Genomic DNA, 24,887 nt, shown 5'->3' with positions numbered 1-24,887 from the left:
CATTTTTGGATCGTTTTATTTTTGGTTCTTTGCTCTGCCAAAGATTTTCAGCATGGTTTCTGTCTCAGGGTAAGGGTTACACACAGGAGGTTTACAAAAATGGTTTACAAAAATGTTACTAGGTCCTCTTTACAGGAGCGATCCCAGGACATTTCCGGAACATGTTTGTGTTCACACAAAAGCCTATCTGACAATTTTATGGAAATGTTCTGGGACCAAAGTGCTGTGTGGATGGGGTAATAGGTTCTCACATGAACCTTTCAGTTTTAATTCTGAAAAGATGAATTTATTACTTCTTTATTGTTTGTAGAACATTTTTACTACAAAGAACCTTTCATGCAAGAAAGATTCTGTGAATGAAAGGTTCACTGTATGCATAAGAAACAAAATGCAAAAGGCCAAAAACAACAAGAAATAAATGTACAGTATAAAAATAATAATTATATAGTGCATGTATTGATATATATACAATAAAATAGGATCAAAGAAACATTTTAAAAACTGCTTTAACTTTTTTAACTGAAGGCTTGCAAGCATTCTACATTTGGAAGTAAGTACTGAAAAAAATAGTTGGATTTACGTAATTTAATTATGGACATCAGTTCCACATGATTAATTAACATTAAATGAACATGTAACTGCATAGAGGGTTCAAGGAAGATGTCCTGTGGCAATGGTCCCATAAATTTGTGACATCAATAGAAACAGAAGGAGTGGGGGGACAGATACAACCTTATCGAACATTCCTGACATCAAGATTTTCAGGTTCTAATGGGCAGGATTTTCAGGATCCAATGGGCATCTCTCTGGGCAAATGTTATTTACTTTTTGGACAAAAAACATTAGACTATTATATCTCCAACAACTTCATATTTAAATCAAGTTTGTCTTCAATGTTGTATGAAGAAATCCACGGGTTAATATGTAGGAACTGAAATTTACAAAAGGTACAAACTTCGCTTATGGTCTCCAGTGCGCGCGCTCCGTCACGCGTGTCTAAGAGAGAGAGAGAGAGAGAGAGAGAGAGAGAGAGAGAGAGAGAGAGAGAGAGAGAGAGAGAGAGAGAGAGAGAGAGAGAGAGAGAGAGAGCGCTGCCCTCTGTGATCACACTGAAGTTGTGCTGGGTGCATTCCCCAGCTTTTGAGTTGTGTTTATAAAGTTTTCCTAGGCTGATTATGATGGGTTCACGGATATTTAAGTTTATATGGGTGATGAAAAATGGACTCATTCTCTTTTGCACCCCATTTCTTCTGCTTCCTTTGCCGCTGGTCATCGGAACAAAGGTAAGTCTACACTAACACTGACAGCTCATTTTATGAGGAGAAGCCTAAGTGGCAGGAAAGTATTTTAACTAGACATCAGCGATGCTTAATGAATAGGTTAGCGATCTGACAGACAAGCGTGCGTGCACGAGGGTCAAGGGTAACGTAAACTACGAACGAGATGTTGTTTCAGCAGTAAATCCCTGCATCTGCATTATATCTCTGTAGTATTGGAGAGCAGTGAATGGAACGAGACATTTGGGGGACACATTCCTTCACCAGAATCACACGATGCCCTATTTTTTGCCTTAACCCCTTGTTGACACAAAGTTTTTGCCTGCACCAAATAATCATATAGCACAATTAAATAATCAAGATACAAAACAAATAAAGGGTAAATTAAATGTGTATACCTGCTGGTCAAATGACATGCATTTTACATTTGATAGCCTTGAAACAATGTTAAAAATAACATGCAAGTACTTGAATTTGATTCAATATCAATGTTACTGAGTGACTAAGAAAAGGAACTTTGTACCTTGAGTGTCTTAAGTGTATGCACAAAACAACGTTTAAATGATGGAAACAGCCTTTACTACACATACAATTCAGATTTTTTTAGTTTTGCTAGTCTTTAGTGAAATATGTCTGCAGATTAAGTGGAGCGGGATGACTTTGCCTGCAGCTTAGGAGCAGATTTTTTGAAAGTTAGAGAATTTTCTCTCAATCTGAGAGCGCTCCACTACCGCTCCATCAAGAGCACAACTCTCATGTTGCAATCATAATGCAATCAATTGCAAAATATTGGCTTGGGCTAATATATTAGCTACTATTTAAAAAAACCATATGTTGATTTACACTGGGGGTTTACGAAAATGAACATTTACAGTGAAGTGTTAATTAGGGGCAATTTTTTCCATGGAGTGAACACAAAAGTGAGAAAGAAGCAGGTAGGGAGTGAAGAGTGGGAAATGATAAATCTGGAGCGGAGTGATTATGAAATGCTTGGAGGGGTGTGCGGAAATTTATGCCACTCCACTCACATACTCTGGTGTTCAGTAAAATTGTCATGATAATCTCTTACAATAAAAAAATTACTTGCAAGCAAATCAGGATAAACTTCCTCTAAACTTGTCTTTCTTAAAAAAACGAAAACAGTGTCGTATATGAGATAATATTTCTTCCTTAAACCATATTACTAAAACTTTCATATTCATGCAATGCTCCGTGTTGTCTGCAGGTAGCAAGATGTGCATATGTCGTTGCATTGATGGCAGTGTACTGGTGTACAGAGGTGCTGCCGCTGGCGATCACTGCATTACTGCCGGCTGTGCTCTTTCCTCTATTTGGAATCATGGAGTCCAAAGATGTAAGTTTTAGGTCCTATAAATGACATCTATACACTGATATTCATACAGTATGTCTGCTGCAGTCTTATTGTGTTTGTTTATATTGCAATGCATTTGTTTTTTTATATCATAAACGTTTGCATCACAGATATCTCATGTGTGTACATAATAGGTTTGTATGCAGTACCTGAAGGACACCAATATGCTGTTTATGGGTGGACTGATGGTGGCTGTTGCCGTTGAGCACTGGAACCTACACAAGCGGATTGCGCTGAGGGTGTTGCTCATCGTGGGTGTACGCCCTGCTCTGTAAGTGCTTGAGATCTGAAAAATAAAATGGTCAACATATGTACCCCGGCTGTCACTGGGGCAGTACCCTTTTAAAAAGTACAGCTTTGCACCTCAAAGGTACATATTGGTACCAAATGTATACATATCTGTACCGACCTTTTAAAAGAATACTGCCACAGTGACAGCTGTGGTACATATTTTGTATTTTTTTTCCTAAGGGGGGGTGTACACCAAAGCAGGTTTTCTTTGCACGTGTCCGGTATATGTTGTCAAAATCGCCAGCAGCTGGCGGGTTTTGTCTGTGCCGAGCGCTTGCCCTCACCGGTTATCCCTGCTTAGCGCTGAGCACCCAGAGTTGAAAAATTTTCAACTTTGGGTGAAACGCTCAGCATGGCAATGTCACTTTTCACTCTGCCGTCCAATCAAAGTGGAGGAGGGGCGGGACAAATATAACAACAACAACCTGCACATCATTCAACGACTGATAAACAAAGCAGCAGTATCATAGCAACCAAAGCGCTCAGCTGAAAAACGTTGGCAAGCACCCACAATCGGTGGCCGCCTGGTGTTTTCAGCCACGCTTAAACGCTTTGGTGTACACCCAATCAGTATTCTTATGGATAAAAGCAGCACAGTCACCTCTTTTCTGCCTTCACACAGACTAATGTTGGGCTTCATGGTGGTAACCGCCTTCCTCTCCATGTGGATCAGCAACACGGCCACCACAGCCATGATGGTGCCAATTGTTCAAGCCGTACTCCAGCAGCTCAACAACACAGCAGAACCAGAACAAACGGCACCTGCGGAAAACGAAGATAAAAGTACAGAAAAACAAATCAACACCCAGGGTGAGAAAATTAGACTGGTGTACCATAGGATGCAGAGGGTTAAGACAGTATTTCGGTGCTTATTGCCTATGTGATCTCGTCATGCATGGTGTGTTCCTGGATCAAAGGTTTAGGGTCAGTGAAAGGCTTAAGATTAGAACTGGGTTAGGGGCTTTTCGATCCATTATTTCTCTTTGATGTTAAAGGTAAGTCATGGTGGGTTGGGTTTAGTTTAGAAATATGTCTCTTTGACAGAAATGATATTACAGGACCAATAAAAGATGTTGATCTAACACATCATGGTGTCCAAGGGCATATGGTCAAACAAAATGTCACAGGGGCAGTACCCTTTAAAAAAGCTCTAATATGTACCATGCACCAAAGAGTACCACCCCAGTGACAACTAGGGAACTTTTATTGACCATTTTCCTGACAGTATGTGGAAGATGTAACAGATTTCATCTGCAACTCTGTTCACTTGTGCCGGCTAAAATAGTTTCTATGCACAGAGCTTCTGGATTGCATAGTCTCCCCAATGGAATCAGATGCAGAACATCATCGGAATGCAGCTGAAAAGCTAAAGATGTGTAAAGGCTTGACACTGTGTGTGTGCTATGCAGCCAGCATCGGTGGTACGGCTACACTCACGGGCACTGGACCAAATCTGGTACTTATGGGTCAGATGAACCAGTAGGTACCTCACCTTGCTCTTTTGTAAATCATAATATCAGTGATAACAATGCTTTTAAATCAATTTATCAGAATATACAAATGAATCTGCATTTGTTTGATCTACAGACTTTTCCCAGACAACCCTGACATCATAAACTTTGCATCATGGTTCGCGTTTGCCTTTCCTAACATGATCATCATGCTAATATTGGCGTGGCTGTGGCTTCAGATTGTCTTCTTGGGTTTCAAGTGAGTGTTTGTTCCCAGGAAATGAAAAGTAAAAGTAATACTTATTTCATGTTACTCATAAAAAGAACAGCATACTCTCTCTATATATAGTTTACTTACTAAGTACTTTAAACCTAACCTAGTCTATCCTTACTTCTAAAAGTTGCATTCAATTGGCCAATCAGATTAGAGTATGCCAGATAAGGAAAGTGTTTGTTGTGCAATATGCATCGGATGGTAAACTGTGAACTGTAAACACGGACTTTGGGCTGTCCATAGGTGTGCCATCTGAGACTGAGGTCATATACGAGAATTTGTTTATATAAACATTACATTTTACATCCTCAACATTAGCTGTGCACTGTTGTTATTAATCTCTGCAGCTTCAAGAAGACATGGGGCTGTGGGACGGTGAAGACAGAGAAGGAGATCGCCGCATATAATGTCATCAAAGAGGAGCACCAACGCCTTGGTCCAATGTCCTTTGGGGAGCTGAGTGTCCTAGCCCTGTTCGTCCTGCTGGTGTTGCTTTGGTTCACTCGGGAACCAGGCTTTGTGGATGGCTGGGCGACCCACCTTTTCAATGCTGATAAAGAGTAAGAATCTTAATATGGGATAATGAAATATATATACAACTTTAATAGAGTTTGCTATGAAATGAAAAACTCCTAAGCAGTAGCGTAGCCAGAAAAGAGAGTCTGGGTGTGCATCTGAAAATTGGGTGTGCCACATTTATTGTCATATTACTGTGCAAAATTATTAACCATAAGCATGTAACCATACTAAAACCATAATGTTATAAGTAAGAAGGCAGAGGCAGATCCAAATGCAACAATTTATTAGACAAATAAGCCAGGCAAAGGTCAGTATCAGAATCAGAAATATTCAAACTGCTTTTTCGCATTGGTTGGCGCTGAGTCAGAGACGGACGCGTTCAGCGCTTGTCATAATATCACTAATCAACTAATATGCAGTGTTTTTAATCAACCACATGATGTTTATTTTATGTTTCAGACATTTAAATACACATAAGTACTAGTAAAACAATACATTTGGAGTTTGTAAAATTATGGAAGGGAAGCAGAAAAAACAATCTATTTAAATGTAATTTGCCGACGTGTTTTATTCATATATCAGACACACATAGCGGAACTATAAAGCCTAACAATACTCCATTCTTTTCCCAGTTCAACAGCAACTTACTTTCATGTATTTCGGGAGAAACTGGTGAAATCAGGTGCTGTAAATCCGGTTGACAGGTCTTTCTGAACTCCAGCGCTCATCTCATTATAGATCAAGATCATTTATTAAGGTTTTTAAACGAAGAATCATAATAGCAGATAGTTGACATGGTAAGCAAATTAGTGAATATTTTTAATCAAAAAGGAAAAACGAAATAAAATGAATAGCATAAATCTATTAGTTATTGTGGCTGCGGTGTGTCACGTGACAATCATGATGGGTCGCCATGGACACAAGGGGTCAGTTTAAATATTTTTTAACTTATGTGTGAAAGGGATATATATATATATTTTATATGTAAACTTTTTTATTGAGACTATAAACATTATTCTGCATCCAATTTTAGGTGTGCCAGCTGCCACTGTGGGTGGCACCGGCACACCCGTGGCTAGAACACTGCTCCTAAGTATTAAAACCTGCTACGATAAAGTGAGGTTAAAGGGACAGTTCTCAGAAAAAATGTAATTCTTTCATCATTCCCTTATTCCAAACCTATCTATATTTCTTTGTTCTGCTGAACACAAATGAATATTTTTTTTAAAGTTAATAACCAAACTGATCACCACTGGGACATCATAGTCTTCCATAGTATTATTTTTCCTACTATAGGTGAATGGTGCCCCAGATCTGCTTGATTACAAACATTTTATATGTCAAAATATCTTCATTTGTGTTTATCAGAACAAAGAAATGTCTACAGGTTTGGAACAACTCAAGGGTAAGTAAATGATGACAGAATTTTCATTTTTGGGTGAACTATCCCTTTAAGCATCCAGGATTGTGGCTATTGGGACCTGACCTGTAAGTAAAAATACCCTGAACAGTCTAGCATCCAGAATACTGTAGCATCAACCTGGTAACTATTAAAAAAAATCTTCATAGAGATGACTTTTGGAGTGGAAAATTTTTTTTTATATTTCTTTCAGAAAAAATGTATTTAGTAGGGCTGGGTATAGATTAATCTAGATTAATCTCATACAAAATAAAAGTACTTTTTTGCATAATATATGAGTTTGTGCTGTGTGTAACTATTGTGTATATTTAAACACACACATAATGTTTTATTTAAATATATATATTTTTTATTTATATATATAATTTAGAATATATACAAATATATATATATATATAATATATATATATATATATATATATATATATATATATATATAATATATATATATAATATTATATTATATAAAAATATATATTTCCTTGAAAATGTCCTCAGATATCCTTTAAGGGTAAACACATTTCATCATCCATTTAAATTCTTTGAACACATAATCAGTAAACTCTTACAAAAACTTAGGTAAATAGATAACGTGTTAAAAGAAAAAAAAACGTAAACTGTCAAAATTCTGTCAAAATTTCATCTGTCAGTGTAACCTACAGTACACATTGATCTTTTGTTTAACACAAACAGTGTGTTCTCCTGTTATCAGTTGTGTCCTGTCCCCTTATTTGTAGGTCAAATGTCCAGAAAAATTGTGAATGAAGTTTCCTCACATTGCAATCGATGCTCATGTGCTGTTTCCATTGACACGCAAAAAGAACATATACTCTCTTGACATAGACTTTATTTCGGTGAAAGGTCTAGACTAGAACAGAACAGAAAAGACAGAACACACAAAAACTCTTTCAAATGTTGTACAAAACAGAAAAACAAAGTGCGTTTTATCTTTTTAAGTTCTTATTGAGTCTTTTTTACAGCAAAGACCCTTTTAAAGCTCACCTGTTTTATTGCACCCTACAGTAGCCTACATGTATATCACCCATCTGTTTTAACCTCTGCCCCATGGTTCACCTGTGTGCAGGTTTGTGACAGATGCCACAGTTGCTGTGTTCGTAGCTGCATTGCTCTTTGTCTTTCCCTCTAAACCACCACATCTGTGCTTCAGGAGGGGACAGAGTTTGGACGAAGGTTAGTGAAACACCTGTTAGGCTTCTGTCTACAGGTATTTCAACTACATTGTCAAGTATACAACTAAATACACCATAAAACTGGTTCACTGGCTCGTAATCATATAGGGACCACTTTAAGTGCTATATAGTACCTATAAGTAGAACCATAAGTGGTGCTATAGTCATGCTACTATATAGGTGCTATATAGCACTTAAAGTGGTTCCCCTAAGAATACAAGCCAGTAAATCACTATTTAGCACCATTTTTGTAATGAGTAATATGTGTAATGTTTCAATTGCATACTTAGTTACATAGTATGTGTGATACGTGCTCTACCAGCTGAGCTACAGCAACACTATTTCATGTTTGTGTGTATCCAATGTCATTTTTCTTTAGACAGTGGCCCAACGCCAGCTCTGCTCACATGGAAGGTGACACAGAAGAAGATGCCATGGAGCATCATCTTGCTGTTAGGAGGGGGCTTTGCGCTGGCTAAGGGCTGTGAGGTAAAACAAATGTTTCTCAGAATGCGTGTTTGTGTATTTACTCGAGAGGACAAGATCAAATATTAATACAAGATTGAGTCTAATAAATTTAAGACTAAAGGTCAGTTTCTAGCCCATATACTTCATGTTTATTTGATCTTGATTCAGGTCTCAGGGCTGTCAAGGTGGCTTGGAAATCAGATGTCGCCTCTTCAGAGTATTCCTCCGTGGGCTATTGCCATCGTCCTGTGTCTGATGATAGCTACCTTTACGGAATGCACCAGCAACGTTGCCACGGCAACATTATTTCTCCCTATACTCGCATCCATGGTAAATAGCATACATGATTTATATTCACTATGGTATCATGCCAAAGTATTGGGACAATTCAGTTTAACCAAGGGGAAACCTTGTGATTTCTATCGTGAAACCAACACGAAAGTGACGGAAGAAACTGCAAACCATCGACTGGCCACTAGAGGCTGGCTCCAAAAGGGAGTCAATTCCCATAGACCCTAATGTTAAAATGCCCAACTTTACAGCAGAAATATATCATGATAACTTTGGGGGGATACTTTTTTTAAATATATTAAGCCTTAAAGTGCTGCATAAATAATGGTGTGGCAACTTGAGTGATGGTTAAACTGCCACTGCTGTCACTACTGTCAAGGTAGGCAGGCGTGGTTTCAGCATCCAGCCACCTCAGCTCCAACCACATCTCACCTCTTTACCCATTTTTGGTTATCTGCAAGTGATGCACGGTGACACCAAGATGGCAAAGGCAGGCCCCGCACACTTTTTGCTTAAACAAAAACTCTTCACAAACCTATGGGTGACTAGACTAGAACTACGTCCATATTTTTTACAGTCTATGGTTTTAACCCAAGATGACTTTTAAGTGGATGTATGGAGCTATTTTGACATAGGTACACATAGTAACCATAGGGTAGTTCATCTACAATTATCCATTTGGCAGATGTTTAGTGACTTAGGGGCTGTTTACACTTGGTATTAAGATGTGTTTTCATCGATCGGATCACAAGTGGACGAGAGAGACACATTACGTTTACACCTGGTATTTAAATCCGTCTCTTTTGTCCACTTTCGACCGCTTCTGTCCTGAATACTGTGAGACGACGGTCTGTGAGACGGTGGGCGAGTCTCTCTGCTGTCATTCAAACGCGAGCGGGAGTAATTATGAGTTTATATGGACGCAAACTAATATTATGTCAGAGTCCACTGCTTGTTTAGCAAGTAAACATGCTGCACAGAGTTTTGTACGTGTGTATGTAAGAGCTTTCTTTGAATTTTCAGCGCAATTGATGAAATAGGATCGCGCAACTTTCACACGCTTTCAAAACGAAACTACGGAGATCCTCCGCTTTAGTTTTATCAATGAAAGGCTAAAATAGCGCTGTTCACCGTATGTTCATGCCAGAAGTCAAAAAAAGACGTAAAACTTGTGTTGAATACCTCAGATTAGATTAATGGGGGGAGAGAAGCGCTCGTGTGTGGCTGTTCGAACACATTCAACCACATATGCGTTCCGCAACTCCAAAGCGATCCGATCGAAAGTGGTTTCGACTACCTCTAGATGTGGTTGAAAGTGGTCGAAAGTGGACGAGCTCAAAACGTTTTGAACACCGTTTACACCTGGCATTAACGTCGTCCACTTGTGATCCGATCGACGAAAACGCATGTTAATGCCAAGTGTAAACAGCCTCTTACAGTGCATTCCAGCTATGCATTTTATCAGTATGTGTGTTGCCTGGAAATCAAACCCACAAACTTTTGCACTGCTGATGCAATGAAGTAAAAAAGCATCCATTTATTTTCAACAATTTTTTTTACTTTTTATTTTGAAACCTACCTACATTTTTCATTAATGTCTTTAAAAAGGGCAATTTATTATAACTTTCGTTTACATATTTGATTTGATATACCTTTATTCGTCCCACAATGGGGAAATTACTCTGTGCAGCAAAAAAAAATATATGAAAAGAATAAATAATAAAGACATTTTACATACCTTTTTTAAGGAATATAAGACCACATACTCCCCATACCTCGCACATTAATTTATAAGCACAGTTTCCTCCATCATAAATCTCACTGGATTTCACCTTTCTTGCCTCATGCTGAGATAAGGCAAGCAGTTGGCACAGGCTGCCCTATCCTCATGACTTAGCCTGTGTAAGAGGGCCTGTGAATGGAGGGATTTGGAGAACCATGGAGATCTACCATTGTTTTTTGGCTGAATAAAAAAAGAAAGAGAGAATAAGACAGAATGAGTGTTGGGGGAAGGGGGCCGTTAACTTGTTAATTCATCCAAAGTGGTAGCCAGACACTGCTGTGTGAGTTAATATTGTTGCCTTTTATGTCAACTGGGACACCACCAAGAAAAAAGAATGGAGCGAGCTTACCAAAGTTTATTTTTCGCATTTGGCATATAGTTTTTTTATCCATAGAGCATTTAAGGTATGAACTTTTTATTAGTTTGTGTTCCATGGGAATCAAACCCACAACTTTTGTAGTGCTTACACAATGCTCCACCCATTGAGCTACAGTGCAGGAACACTAAAACCATAAAGAAAGATACGAATCTGTAGAGTACTGATGACATAAGACAAGATTTTATTGTGTTACATGGTTCAGTTTGATTAAAGTCACATAAAATTTTATTTGAAACTGTTTGATTGATCATTGATTTATTTATTCAGTCCCAGTCTATAGGTATCAACCCTCTCTATGTTATGGTCCCGTGCACCCTCAGTGCATCCTTCGCATTCATGCTTCCAGTGGCAACTCCTCCAAATGCCATAGTCTTCTCATATGGATACCTGAAAGTGTCTGATATGGTGAGTGCTGATTAATAACATTCATTCATATTTCTATACATCCATTTTTTAGGACCAGGCCCAACACAGGGGCCATAAGAAATTGGTTACCTAAGCGGCTCCTCATCACAGGGGCCGGGACAATATTCTCACGAAATCTTAAACAGATAATATTTGATTTAGAGACGACTGATTCATATTCATTGTTATGCCTAATGAAACTTGATGCTTTTAAAAATCAGTGAACAAAAATGTGTCCGAGCTGCAGTGATTTTTGTGATTTACTGTTTTCTAAATTAAATTTAACCTTGAAATCTATAATATTGACTGAGGAAGCTGGCCAGTGCCTCCTTGGAGAAAGCTAAATATGTGTTTGGGGTGTCATCTGTGTGGGTTGTCATGTCAAAATATGTGTTTGGTGCATCATGTGAACCTATGTGCATCGCGTGTCATTTCAAAATACGTGCTTGGTGCACACGAAAGGGTTCATGATAAAAGAGATGCAAATATTTCGCAAGACAATCATTTTACACTAAACTCAGATTACACATGAGATTAAGCGAGTATCTTGCAACCGAGTGTATCTTTTTCATAAACCCTTACGAAGCATCTGCAAGCACGTATTTTGACATGATGCGCTATGCACATAGGTTCACATGACGACCAGAACAAACATTTTGACAGGACGATCAAAACATATTACGGAAAAGAAGTCAAGCCGCCAAAAGTCAAAGACAGAAATCATGAAATCAATGACTGAAGTCAAACTTTGATGCTCCTGATCTCAAGACAGGGTCACACAAATGTTGTACATCTAAATGATCAAAATAAATATTTAATCATACTATAAAATATTATTGATTATTCAAATATTATTCACATATTTACTTTATCCAAATCTTTTTTATCCGCAGGCAAAGACAGGCATTGTCATGAACATCATCGGTATTCTCTCCATTACCTTGGCTATTAACAGCTGGGGCAGAGCTTTATTCAATTTAGACACCTTTCCCAGCTGGGCCAATACTACAGCTGTGTGAGGAAAAAGACTGAATTTCACCAAACAATCTGCTGTTATTAAACTACATCACTCTACACTTCTCACCATCTGCATTTTCACCTCAAACTGAGGAGGCCATACAGGGTAAAGCCAGTGGCTGAGAATCAGGGAGTGTGACTACTTGCACAATTACACAGTTTTTTATGTAAATTTGTATAGCTGTAAATCTGGGGGTAAAGTTAAATTTTTTAAAAAGTTTCAAGAGCAGCAATTCTTCAATGTTCATAAGAGAAATATGTGTGTAAATCATATTGTATCATGAAAATGTAAAGAAACATTTAATCATGTAGATAAAAATTAATTTATAAAAGGTACGAATGAAGGCGAAAGTATGAGAATGAAATGTGAACTATATCAGTAAGAGAGTAAGAGTTTGAATGCATTGCATAGGTAGGACAGTGTTTTAAATATTGTCATGCAATAGTTTTATTCTCAGAATTGTGACCTTATTCTAGTCATTTTTACTAGATTTTTAAATAGCACTAAAAGCTGCTGTTCATGTAAATTAAAATATACATGTATTAATAAATTTATGTAACATAAAATCATATTTTGTTTATATTCTGAATAAATTTTCCTTCAAAAACTCTGTTTCTTCGCGTGTTGCATATTATATATATTGTATACAGTAGCCAGTACACATTTAATGACAAAGTATTTTAATAATGTTTATTAATAGAGTAACTTTTTTTATTAATAGAGTAAACGATCTTTAGTTGACAGCAAAAATGACTACAGTTTTGAAGTACAACAACAAGGAAACGCTTATGTCGTAAAACGCCTTTACGACACCAGCACAGGTTTTTGGCAAATATGGCGTCAGCGTAAACCAAAGCGTAAACCCAGTATCAAAACGCAATGTTGTTTTAGTAATCCTCTCGTAAAATTGCTTAAATATTGAAAAATTTCAAGGTATTTAACAACGTTTTCACTCCAGTTGTGTCCGATGGCTGGCGTTATGGAAACAGGTTTGTAATGTATTGATATTTTGAAAATGTTTAGTAATAATAGCGAGGCAGATGTACGCAGTAAATTATTATTCAGTAAGTTACGTTGATACAATTGTGTTCAAATGGATCCTAAATAAATAAACGTATATCTAAATAAGTGATCTGTTAAATATATTTGTGTATTTATTCATATGTAAACGATTTTATGCTTTTACAGAGGAACAGGCAAGAAACCGTTTTCAGCTGGAGTTGGAGTTTGTTCAGTGTTTAGCGAACCCAAACTACCTGAACTGTAAGAACTATATTATACTATAACATTATTTAAAATATTTCCAGTGTACTAACGTGTTTTAACATTCCATAGTAGATATTAAAGTTTACCGCGCCATATATGCAGTTTAGCATATAGCCTATTCACTATAGTTAATATGAACTATAGGTTACTATACAATACATTCATAAAGTAGTCATAACTGTAATATACTACAGTCTACTACAATTATCTACACTTTACAATAGTGAATACTAAATGATAGTGTATTATTTTGGGTTGTGTTAGAAATATTGTAGCCACTGGGCTTTAAATGATCCAGATAGTCTGTAATGAAGATATAGAGTTATTGTATGTCTTGAAAATTTATTTTTTTAATTTTTAAGCAAAATCTTTCTCTTTTTAGTTATGCTTTAATTTTCATTTTTAAGATCATTTATAGTACATTTTATTCTATACTGTGATTCTGAGTCTTGAAATATCCTGTTTCTGTCTCCAGTTTTGGCCCAAAGGGGTTATTTGAGGGAAAAGCCTTTTGTGAATTACCTGAAGTATCTGCTTTATTGGAAAGAGCCAGAATATGCAAAATTCCTAAAGTAAGTTTTATGTGTATGGTCAGATCTTTATACATATTTATATATTTAAACATATGCAAACTTAGTTAGTAATAACTATGTGAACCAATCTTTATTGTTTTCTACATAAAATCATCTTATATAATGTAAAGAGTCTTCTAATCTTGATATTGTTAATATAGACTGAGTAAGATTATATCAATATTGAAATCAAACTTTGAGGCTCATTATCTCATAATTATATTATTACACCTTAACCTAGATTTCACAGACAGGGTCACATATTTATTTACAGTATATACCCTTTTCGCATGGATCTCTAGATTACTTTATTCTGATTGGTGAGTGATTTTTGTCCAAACTCAGTCCTGGAGGGCCAGTGTCCAGCAGAGTTTAGCTCCAACTCAGCACACCTGCCTGAATGTTTCTAGTATGCTTAGTAAGACCTTAATTAGCTGCTTCAGGTGTGTTTAATTAGGGTTGGAGCTAAACTCTTTAGGACACCGGCCCTCCAGGACTGAGTTTGGGCACCCCTGGTTGAGACTACCAGCTTGACTCATGCTGCCTACTGTATATCTTAATGTGTCTAGGTATCCTCATTGCTTGCACATGTTAGAGCTGTTGCAGTATGAGCACTTCCGGAAAGAGCTGGTCAACGCGCAGTGTGCCAAGTTCATAGACGAGCAGCAGATCCTGCACTGGCAGCATTACTCACGCAAGCGCACGCGTCTTCAGCAAGCTCTCGCCGAGCAGCAGCAACAGCATCAGCAGCCACAGGCTCCACCGCACAGCAACACAACCTCCAAATGAAGCAATAGGCAAACTCTTGCTCGCTTTGTCTGTAAATAGTTACAAGTTTCCAAGTGTTCTTAGTAGGGCATGGACTTTCAGACTGCTTTCTGTAGGCCCAAAAATGTTGTGTGTTTGTAACCAACTGGACTGAAATGTTGAAATTTATTGGAATGGAAGACCAGGGTGATTAGATTGATATTCAGATGGATAACAGTTAACACTTTTTTACTGGAAAAGAAATTGTGGGTTTATTTGGAATAAAATCTTTCTGTCAGTGATATTTACAAAAAATGAAAATGATTGATGTTTGTTTATTTTATATATATATATATATGGCTCAATTTTTCTGTTTTTAACTACCATGTTATGTCCCCCTCCTGCTAAATGCTTTATCTTAAAAATAAAATATTAATTTTAAGCTTATGTAAGAATAATATAAAATCTCTGAATAATTAAAGTGTTTTAAAATAGATTTTGATCCACTAAATATCAAGGACTTTCTACAGTGATAACTGCAAAAAGCATGTTAAAACTAATTTATTGATTTACAGAAAGATTTCAAAGGAAGTTTTTGTACATGATCTTCACATACATGGTAATATATACAATGCATCACCATATTCATACTATGTGCACCTTTTAAATGAAAGCGTCTTCTAAAAACGAATGCAATAGGTGCATACACCCTTTATGTGGTCCGACAGGTCACCAGTTAGCAATTTTAGACTGCTCTTAGTTGATGGGAGAATTCAGAAATGTTTTGGTGCTTGTTGCAACAAAATATTGCTGTGAGCATAGCTGGCACCCAGTATGGGAGTTTTAAATTGAAATAAAGAAACGATGCCCTCTAGCGGTTGCTTAGATAAGGCAGGCATAGGTCAAAGTTTTATTAAAGCACATTTCAAAGCAACAGAGTTGCACTAAAGTGCTGTACAAATAACAAAAAAGAAAGAAAAATATTAAATAAAGAAAAATAAATACCATAAGACAAACAGCAATGCAACAATAAAAACCATGAAATTAAAATTTATTTAAGAGACTATTCTGAGGAAAATTGGAAGACTATGCCACAGTTTGGACCCAGCAATTGAGAAGGAACGATCACCCCTCAACTTCCGTCTTAACCTCGAGATCTTTCTTTGCTCAGAGGACATTGGAGATCTGGCAGATATATTTGAACTTTAGATCACAGAGGAGCCACTCTATTTAAAACTTTAAAAACAAACAATAAGATCTTCAATTCTGTAACAACCGGCAACCAATGCAAAATGCAATACAGAAGATATGTGATCAAACTTAAAATGTCACTCACTGAAAAAATATTCTGACCGTAAATACACTTAACAAATCGAATCCATGTTTTTGGTTTTAATGAAAGATATTAAGTGTTTTTTATGCATCTCACAAGTGTCTTAAATCAGTCATGTGAAACTGACTTAAAGTTGGGACTACATGAAAAAGTTGTTTTAATTAATATAAGAAAAAATGTTTAGTATGTTGTTATATTACTATGTGAAAGAGTTTCTGTTTTGTTGTTGGGTTTTTAAACGGTTAGAATTGTGCAGACGAGTAGAACAAATTTTGCTTAGGATGAGAAGAGTCTGACATGAATCTGTTATTTAGTGTTGTTTTGATCAGAAAGCATTACACTGTAAGTGAAAATGTCTTGATTTAAAAGCATTTACATTAGAAATGTTTATGTCACAATCAGCTTCTGTTCCAGTTGAGTGTCTAACATAAAATAAATCTAGATAAAATGTTATAAGAAGATTTAAAATAATATCATGAATATTTCAAGAACATGACGATTTAATGGTATAATAAGATACAATCATAAATATTATACATTTATTTCAAGAACACATCACTTCACAGTTCACACAAACGTTTAATGGTATTTTACAAAACATCAAGATTTACATTAGTCTATCCCCACTATAGATTCACAAGACAGGGTTTTGTTGTGTAAACAAAACCTACGGATAACTTTTGTCTCATATATCTCCTGCTCTTCTCTAAAAGGGAAGGGAATCGACATTTCTTCTTCATTCCTTTCACCCTCATAGAACACGGTGTTTATAAACAAGTCCCACATTTTTATAGCCAACAGGGCATCATCCTTTAGGTCTTTTGCAGCTCATCTTCCCAGCAAGTGGTCTCCTTTAGCCACTCACAGGTCAGCTGAATGTTTCTCATCACCGCTGAGTCCTGTGTCCTATATAAGAATTCCAATAATAATATAATAAATAATGATGTGCTGCTCATAAACAAATTCATGAAACAGGAAAGGTTAATACTAGGGCTGGGCATAGATTAATCTCATACAAAATAAAAGTAATTTTTTGCATAATATAGGAGTTTGTGATGTGTGTAAATATTATGTATATTTAAACACACACACACACACACACACACACACACACACACACACACACACACACACACACACACACACACACACACACACACACACACACACACACACGACATTTTTTATTTAAATATCGTTTTTGTATGTATATGTATATGTGTATATATATATATATATATATATATATATATATATATATATATATATATATATATATATATAAATAATGTAGAATATATAAAAATATAAATAAAAATATATATACACACACATGTAAATGTTTCTTAAATGCATACATGAATGTGTGTGTATTTATATATACATAATTATTACACACAGCACAAACTCATATGTTATGCAAAAAAATACTTTTATTTTGTATGAGATTAATCTAGATTAATCTATGCCCAGCTCTAGTTAATAAAACAAAAAGGTAAAATGGTAAAAAATACACATTTAAAAAAAGCTCTAGTTACAGTAATACACACATTAACAAGTTAAACAAGTCAATCAGTACATAAACATTACCTCTACATACATCTACTTCTGGTCTCTGGGTGATCTCCATGACATCTGACTCAGGTGGAGTGAATTTCATGTTATCTGCATATGTTACTTTCTGGGTGAGGAGTTGTGGGACTTGACTGTGGGAAGAGACAACCATTAGAATGTTTTTAGGCATGCATTTCTTTATTTATATATATTGTCTGCATACTGGAAATGCACAGAATGGGGGTTTTATCATAAGTTTAGTTATCAAGATCATACTTTGTCAGAGGAAATGTCTAAATTAACGGAGCACCACCACTTCATGATTATTGGTGTGTCAGACTGGTAAAAGATAGCAATCGAAAATCTTAATTGTTCATTTTTTATGTGATCTCACAGTCATAACATAGAGTGCATACAAAAAACAAAATATTAACAAATGCTGTGTTAAGTACACATATTTGCTGTACATCTGTCTCTAAGACCACTTAACCCTTGTGGGTTGTTAAGGCCGTTTTGTCCATTTTTTTTTTTTTTTTTTTGTCTTAATTTGGCCACAACTTTCTCTGTTTCAGCAAATGGAATGATTTTCGGTGACAAATCTTATATTTACACATATTTTGAGAAAATGCTTTGAAATTAAAAAAACCTCAACAATATACCGTGGGCAAATTTACTACCGTTTCGGGTTGTTCGTAGACAAAAAAGGCCTTTTCACAGTCTTGGGCTTGTCAAAAATTGGTAAAAAAACCCGTTGGCTTTGATGCATTTTTAGTTTTTGTGCAGCATTAGTTTTTATTTTTTTCTCCCTAATTAGTTGTTTGTGGCCATTTTTGTCCCATTGACTTTCATTATAACAAAATTTTTTGATTGCAGAGCCATGGCACCTTATAATCATGCATTCTATATTGTTGATGTTTTTTTCCTTTTGCTAAGAGGTAAAATTTGTCATTTTTACTGTTGATCACCATGTGGCACCATTAACCCTTTAGTAGGCCTTTGCAAAAAACATAGCTTAATTTCTGGCTTGTACACAGCAAAATCACCAGTGTTAAATTTACACTGCTGGTGTTTATATGGGTACCACCAGACCTGGTGGTACCCATATATACACCAGGAGTGTACATTGAGTTATATGGGGTGGGTGTGTGTGTGCGCGCGTGTGCACATATTTGCTGTACAGCTGTCTCTAAGACCACTTAACCCCTGTGGGTCGTTAAGGCCATTTTGTCCATTTTTGTGCGTGCGCGTGTGTGCGTGTTTATTAGGGTTAGAGTTAGTATTGAGGATCACCTCCCTCGTTCACCAGTTGCTACTGCATATAACTCAAGCCAGAAATTAAGCTATGTTTTTCGCACAGGCCTACTAAAGGGTTAATGGTGCCACATGGTGATCAACAGTAAAAATGAAAAATTTTACATCTTAGCAAAAGGAACAACCACCACCAATCAAAAATGCATGATTATATGATGTCATGGCTTTGCAATCAAAAAAATGTTGTTATAATGGAAGTCAATGGGGCCAAAACTGTAAATGAGGGTGTAAAAGAATAAAACTGATGCTGCACAAAAACAAAAAATGCACCAAAGCCAATGTTTTTACCAATCTTTGGCATGCCCAAGACTGTGAAAAGGGTAAAAAAAATCCAGTCCACAATCACTTTATATATTGAAAATCAGTCAATTTGTGTTTTTTCCCCCAAAATCAGCAACACATATGAACTTGCCAATTAAAGAGTTAAAATCATGGACATTTTGTAAACATTTGGTATGTTTGATCAGTACTGAGGTTGATTAACAGATTTATGAAAAAAAAAGAAAAAAAAATGTAAACTGATACATTTTTTACAGCCGTTAAATTCAGTGGCCTTTTTTGTCCACAAACAACCCGAAAGGGTAGTGAATGGGAACAACCCACAAGGGTTAAAATCAACATAAATACCCCACAATCAATTCCTCCTAGCTGTAGAGGGGCACCCTGTTAATTATAGACAATACAATTAGAATATATACAATTAATACAGTATATAGCTGTCACATCTAGTGATTGGTGTTAAGTCTTTATGTTTGTTTATAGCTCTGTTAAAAAGTGCACTTGGTTTACTTAACTGACCCTCAGTGGGTTATTTGTGACAACTGTGTACTTTGTTCTTTCTTAATACCCCACTAAAGATATAAAAAAAAGTTTACAAGCAAGAAGTTAAAAAGCTGTACCTCAAAATCAGTACAGACATGTTCCAATGTCCGGGCGAAATGAAGGTGGGGATGCTGATGCTGGAGATGAAGGTGGTGCTGCAGCCAATGGTAGGTTGTGCAGAGGCTGGATTTGTACACATTTTAAAATGTGTAATATCACATCTGATTACTGTTGATGTACAGTAACAGCAGTGAAAGTGTGGGGATTGCCTGCACTTGAGACCATGCTTGATGATAAAATCTAAAACAAGAATGAATAAATTAGCATTATTGTCTTGTTTACATGTTTTGTACAGTGCATTACATAACAGCTTTTGTGATGAATCACCTTGCTCAAGAGCACAACATAAAGAGTATTTATATACATGTTTTTAACTTGTCATAACCCTTACAAAAAAGTCCTGTGGTAATCCGTGGTACTGCTTCGGAACAACAGGAAACTACCACATAACAAATGAGTGGAGCTAAATATGACAGGATTACCGACATACTCCCGAAAATCACGTTGAGACAGTGATAATTGGAAGATCAAATCACAGACAGAGGTGCAACTCAAAGGAGGACAGCTGTGCGATTCCTCAGAGTGGAAGTAATTAAGTGAGTAGTTAAAGGCTGACTATTATACAGCTTTATTACACGGCTTTCTGGAATGCTTGATTCTGATTGGTCAGTTGAGACATTTGCAGGTTTGTTCTTTTCAAATAATAACCGCTCCAAAGTAATAACGCATAGCCGGTACTACTTGTACGAGTAAAATCGCTCCGCGCCAATAAAGATCAATAAAGATTACTGTTTGGCGCCATCTTGTGACAAACACTGGACAACCACGACAAGACACAGAGAGCTTACTGAGACTGAACTTGACAAAATAGAGCTTGACAAGCCAACACAAAAAAATACAGAATGGGCATTAAAACTTCTCAAAGACTGGCTAAAAGAGAAAAAAATGGAGACAGACAAGTATGAAGCAGAGGATCTTAATAAGGTATTACGATCATTTTATGCATCTGTGCAAAGTTTCGCAGAAGGATAAAAATGTTAATTTAAAACAAATATGCCAATAAAATGTTTCAAATTCATATTCATGTCCGGTTTTTTTCTTATGTGACAAGTAGCCGTGTAATAAGCAGGATAATGTAGAGGCAGCCGGTAGTTATCGGGAAATAAGCCCCTTCAGTGTGATACAAGACCCTCCGCTTCGTATAATGATTAGATACACAGCCTTGAACTTGTAAATCCGACGCAACGCTTAAATAAGCCCATGTTCGTCTTTTGGCTTAAACGGACAAATTCACATAACATTTGTGAATGTAGCTGTCTTAGTGAGTATCATGGTAAACAACTGATTATGTCTTAACCAAATGTAAACATTTTATTGCATTCTGTCTAAAGCCTTAATCCATATATATAAGGATTAATCCATATTTACTTTTAAATAACTTTTTTGCCAAATTTTTATGGAATTTAGATTTCCTGAACAACTTTTACTAAATTACTTCTTTGTTAACAGACAGTTAATCAAATGTGAGAAGTTTAAAATGCAGCCTTGCATTATACCTTAAAGCAGGTAAGCTCAAAGAGGATTATTTGTTACACCTGACCTAGATAATAAACATGTGAATATTAGCCAAAGCAAAATTCTTATGACAGACACGAGGCTAATGGAACATTCTAAGGGCCCAATATATAGTCATTTCCTGTATAGGCATCATGCATTGTTTTCTTCACTGTGTTTTATGCAAACAAAAAACAAAACCATGTATTAACCTCATCTGTGTATTAACCTCAGTTTACTTACACAACTTATTGAATCAGATCATGAGTTGACGATAGAATAAATGCAATGCCACATATAGTCCTCATGCATTAACCTCATAGATTATGACCTTAGTTAATCAACCATACTTTATTCAGGGGAGCTTGATGAACTTTCAGCTCTCTTTCAGCAAAGCCCTGATCATAACAATCACATAATATATGAAATAGTCAAAGTAACATTTAACAAAAAGAAACTTATCAAAACAAAAAGAAACTTGCCAGAAACACAAAGAAACTTATCAAAACAAAAACATCAAACATTTGGAAATGAATGTAGTGGGTGTATGTTTAGATGTTAAGAGGCTTGTGGTGTCCACCGGCCAAAATGTCCAGTAGGCCGCTGCATGCGCATGTTTGGGGAGAAATCTCACTCCAGACAAATCACCAAAGTTGGCAACCCTGTTACCCTGCAATACTCCGGAGTACTTGATACAGGCTGTACAGTTAGTTTAAACAAACTATCTGCGCATGCGCACTTGATGCTGCCACGCCCACCAGATCCAGCTCCACCCATTTGGCTCTGCAGCGAGCACCACTTGCAATAAACAAAAAACGAATTGACTGAAGTTCAAAGAAGTTTAGCATGAGACTCACATAATTGACCCAGGGCCGGTTCTAGATATTTGGAGGCCCTAGGCAAAATTTTTGTGGGAGGCCCCTCACACCCCTCTGATTTTCAGAATATTCTGAGAATGTTTTTTTCAACCCTGTAAGAAATCATTTAAGCACTACAGTGATTAAACATGTTTTCCTCATTACTTTTCTTTTTTATCAAGTTAACAAATTGATTAAATTTAATTAGAAATTATGCAAAACCAAGTGTATTAAACATTTTAAGGCAGGTCAAATTTGTTGTTGTTGTTGATGCAGTAATTTATTTAAAACACCTTTTTGGGATAACACAGGATAACAGTTTTCCTTTCTCCAAAGAGTAAAATTAAAAAGACAACACTACATTGCAAAAACCCTAACTGTAAAAAAACTACAGATGAACACCTACTAAAAAAACTTTTATTATTTTTAATCTGGGTATGAAGAGGAATTCCCCTCTTACTGAACCAACAGTATAAAGTTATCTATTAGACTATGAATGAATTATATTCATATGTATTTCAATACCTTTTAATACCTTAAATATCCATACAAATCAGCTGCCACTGGAAGTTAAATAGACAAACTACTAAGCAGAATAATTAAATAGTTTCTTATGATCAATAATATGCATCATGATTTCATGATCTGAAAACTAAAATGAAGTGTAGAGGACTTATACAGACTGTTTACATTATACTTTAATAACGCCAGTTTTGTTTGCTGTTTGACTAAAAATACAAACTTTTTTAACTTGACTATTTTAATAGTCAGCTCCCCACGCAATGCTATTGTGCACACACATTCAAAATGTCTAAACAGAGTCAGCAGCACTCAAATTTGATCTGTCCTGAAATCACATTGATACACAGAACAAAGCTACGTTTATTTTCAAAATGCATTAAGTCAAAATACCTACATCATGCGCTAAACTGTCTTTGCAAGCCGCTATAAGCAGGCACTGCAAGAACTGACAGGTGGATAATATCAAAACACTGCAAGAGCGAATAGAGAAATCATACAGATGAGTCTGCTTATCAATCATTCTCGCGTTACTTTGATGATATCCACGTGCAGTTCTTGCGGCGGCGCTGCATAAAGTCGAACTCACTTTAAAACTTTATTTTTTGCTGTCAGTAGTGATTGTCAGGCTAACGCACATGGAATTAGCCGTTATGGAGGCCCCCTCTCCAAGCTTGAGGCCCTAGGCATTTGCATACTCTGCCTATAGGTAGCGCCATCCCTGCATTGACCCCATTCTCATGCTTTCTCGACACACATCTATTTTCTTATGCAGGCTTGTACCCACCATTGAGATCCCCATAGTATGTAATAAAAGTCATAGTCTCCTAATATGCCTAACCAGGGCCATATAAATATTACATCAAAACAATGCCATTAAGCTATTACTTGAGAAAATAATAGCTTTATCATGCAACTAATTCAATAATTAATAAATATAAGAAATTGTTGCATAATAGTAAAATAATAATCTAAACCTTATCCAGTTTTTCCAATAGTTTTATCGATCTGTTATCAAACAGTAAAAGTAAACACTCAGAAACTTAAATTACTAGGATGAAGATTCCATGGTACTGTATAAATTACTAAATAAAGGTAATCCATCCAAGAAAGTGTGTTGTAGGTGGTCTCCTGCTTTTACACCCTGTACTTCATTAGAAACTTAAGCAACCGCTTCACTCTGATTGGTTCTGTTCACAAGCTGAAGGTGGGCCAACTGACCCTTTTTGGGCTCAGGAATGCAAATGGTACCTGATGACCTTGTGGAAGTTGCGACACAAAAACTAATTCCTGTTTTTCTCAGCCCTAAAATACCTTCAACGAATTTGAATGATCACACTTTCAGAGAAGCGTGACAGTTTCCCAAAAAGCTAAAGACCAGACGAACCTGAATGTTCACTGGATGTATTTGGTTGCTGTCTAACGTGAGTGTTGGTGTCTTTTCTTAAAACCTGATATGAAAATGAAGTAGGGCTGCTTGATAAATCGCATTCAATTGTCATGCGCATTTCGTAAGTTAAGCCACGGTCACACTAGACTTTGAGCATGCGATTATATGTCGGAGGTTGCTGCAGGGAGCAGATCATCATTATGATCTTTGGCTTTATCCATTTGTGCTTTCAGTAGAGAGAAAGGGCACTCCAGGACATACAGGTGTTTTACAGGGTCCTAATTTATAAAACTGTGTGTAGGATCTTTACTAAAAGTTTTTGTCTGCGCAAAGTCAAAAATGGCGTACAACAAAAAAATTCAGACTTATAAAACCATGTAAGTATGCATTTTCTGCTCCCTTATGCTGGGTACACACCAAAAGATAATCGGGCTGATTTTGGGCCGATTTCCCCCCTTTCGACAATCCTAGCTGTGTCCCGATTATCTTGATGGTTCTACAGATTATCTTGTGTTTTAAAACAAGTATTTTTAAACGATATTAAACATGTTTAATTTTTTACGATCAGAAATCCTAATGTGTGGGGAACCCCGAGGACACGTCTTCAGATTATCACGTGAAACGAAACAATATCCAATCAGAAAGCAAGATGATGGAAGACGGAAGCAGTCATGGCACAGCACAAAGTAAAGTTGATGTGGACAGCAGATATGGACCATGTTCCCGCTTTCTCCACAACTTCACCCAAAACCTTTTCTTTTTTC

General features: G+C 36.4%; 2 protein-coding genes across 2 annotated transcripts; both read left to right on the top strand.

Annotated features, from left to right (window-relative positions):
• The first annotated feature begins 1,095 nt into the window (after positions 1–1,095).
• Positions 1,096–12,524, top strand: slc13a5a (solute carrier family 13 member 5a). The gene is made up of 12 exons (XM_065287464.1): positions 1,096–1,283; positions 2,503–2,631; positions 2,784–2,920; positions 3,563–3,750; positions 4,239–4,419; positions 4,528–4,650; positions 5,013–5,225; positions 7,689–7,795; positions 8,174–8,283; positions 8,431–8,592; positions 10,983–11,120; positions 12,014–12,524. The coding sequence occupies exons 1-12, from the start codon at positions 1,176–1,178 to the stop codon at positions 12,137–12,139; spliced, it is 1,722 nt and encodes a 573-aa protein (XP_065143536.1). The 5' UTR covers positions 1,096–1,175; the 3' UTR covers positions 12,140–12,524.
• A 440-nt stretch (positions 12,525–12,964) lies between these two features.
• Positions 12,965–15,038, top strand: med31 (mediator complex subunit 31). The gene is made up of 4 exons (XM_065287465.2): positions 12,965–13,127; positions 13,327–13,401; positions 13,880–13,976; positions 14,546–15,038. Exons 1-4 carry the CDS (start codon positions 13,106–13,108, stop codon positions 14,763–14,765), a joined length of 414 nt encoding a protein of 137 aa, XP_065143537.1. The 5' UTR covers positions 12,965–13,105; the 3' UTR covers positions 14,766–15,038.
• Positions 15,039–24,887: the final 9,849 nt, after the last annotated feature.

The sequence above is a fragment of the Paramisgurnus dabryanus genome, chromosome 18 (assembly GCF_030506205.2).
Source record: "Paramisgurnus dabryanus chromosome 18, PD_genome_1.1, whole genome shotgun sequence".
Taxonomy (NCBI): Eukaryota; Metazoa; Chordata; class Actinopteri; order Cypriniformes; family Cobitidae; genus Paramisgurnus; species Paramisgurnus dabryanus.
Note: the sequence above shows the minus strand (reverse complement) of the source record. Positions and strands in the feature narration are given on the sequence as shown.

Bases quoted from the DNA above. Each gene is read 5' to 3' on its own strand.
- slc13a5a (XM_065287464.1), top strand. From the start codon at position 1,176: ATGATGGGTTCACGGATATTTAAGTTTATATGGGTGATGAAAAATGGA. The intron at 7,796-8,173 runs GTTAGTGAAACA...ATTTTTCTTTAG, and splicing joins GGGACAGAGTTTGGACGAAG to ACAGTGGCCCAACGCCAGCT. The intron at 8,284-8,430 runs GTAAAACAAATG...ATCTTGATTCAG, and splicing joins CGCTGGCTAAGGGCTGTGAG to GTCTCAGGGCTGTCAAGGTG.
- med31 (XM_065287465.2), top strand. From the start codon at position 13,106: ATGGCTGGCGTTATGGAAACAG. The intron at 13,402-13,879 runs GTAAGAACTATA...TTCTGTCTCCAG, and splicing joins GAACCCAAACTACCTGAACT to TTTTGGCCCAAAGGGGTTAT. The intron at 13,977-14,545 runs GTAAGTTTTATG...TAATGTGTCTAG, and splicing joins GAATATGCAAAATTCCTAAA to GTATCCTCATTGCTTGCACA.